The sequence below is a fragment of the Fonticula alba genome (assembly GCF_000388065.1).
Source record: "Fonticula alba strain ATCC 38817 unplaced genomic scaffold supercont2.3, whole genome shotgun sequence".
In the NCBI taxonomy this organism is placed as follows: domain Eukaryota; order Rotosphaerida; family Fonticulaceae; genus Fonticula; species Fonticula alba.
The window spans coordinates 3,458,476-3,459,304 of NW_009242973.1; the positions used below are offsets into that span (position 1 = coordinate 3,458,476).

The window sequence follows — 829 nt, forward strand, 5'->3', positions numbered from 1 at the left end:
CCCCCCCCCCCCGCGCGGTGTGTACGTGAAAAAAAGAACCGACAAAGGCCGGGGTGTTTCGTATTGCTTTATTGGTTTTGGGGTTGGTGTGTGCGTGCGTGCGTGCGTGCGTACATGTGTGCAGGGGGGGGGGGGGGCATACGCACGCATGGGCGCATCTGCACCACAAGAGGGGACATGGCCTCGAGTGATGGTGGCTCTCCATCGCGGGTGTTGGGCTGAGCGTGTGCGTTTTCCCTCTCTTCCTCGTCTGTGAGGTGAGGGGAGAGAAGGAATAATCGGAGAGGAGGGACAGCGGAAGGGAGGGGGGGGGGTGCTAGAGAGCTGGGGGCCAGTCGGGGAGAGGAGGATGTGTACTGTGAGGGGGAGGGGGGAGGGGGGAGGGGGCGCCCTCTGAGGCCCCCGCAATCCCTGGAGGGGGTGGTGCGCGCGCGCGACCGAAGGGGAGAGAGGGATCACACGCTGTCCGCATGACGGCACACGGGGGGGGGGGGGGCGGATACATGCTTACAGACCGAGAGCAAGAGACTTCTTAATCTCAGCAATGGCCTTGGCGGGGTTGAGACCCTATGTTGGCGGCGGATGCGAGGAGAGGGACGGAGGGAGGAGGGGTGCATATGTGTAAGTACGCCATCGGTGCCGAGGGAGGGAGAAAGTAGCGCAAAAGAGGGGAGAGAGAGAGGGGGGGGGAGAGAGGGATCTCAAAGGAGGGGCGCGCACCTTCGGGCAAGTACGAGTGCAGTTGAGAATGGTGTGGCAGCGGTAGAGGGAGAACGGGTCCTTCAGGGCGGCGCGGCGCTCGGTACCGAAGTCGTCACGGCTGTCGATC

At 63.9% G+C, this 829-nt stretch overlaps 1 protein-coding gene across 1 annotated transcript in view; it reads right to left on the bottom strand.

Annotated features, from left to right (window-relative positions):
- Positions 1-507: 507 nt before the first annotated feature.
- Positions 508-829, bottom strand: part of H696_02516 (succinate dehydrogenase (ubiquinone) iron-sulfur subunit) — a gene marked incomplete at its 3' end in the record, with an annotated part of 1,846 nt that continues 1,524 nt past the window's right edge. The window contains exons 5-6 of the mRNA XM_009496424.1: positions 721-828; positions 508-567 (exon numbers count right to left, since the gene is read on the bottom strand). Coding sequence (XP_009494699.1) covers positions 508-567; positions 721-828 — 168 coding nt within the window. The remainder of the gene's footprint in view (positions 568-720; position 829) is intronic.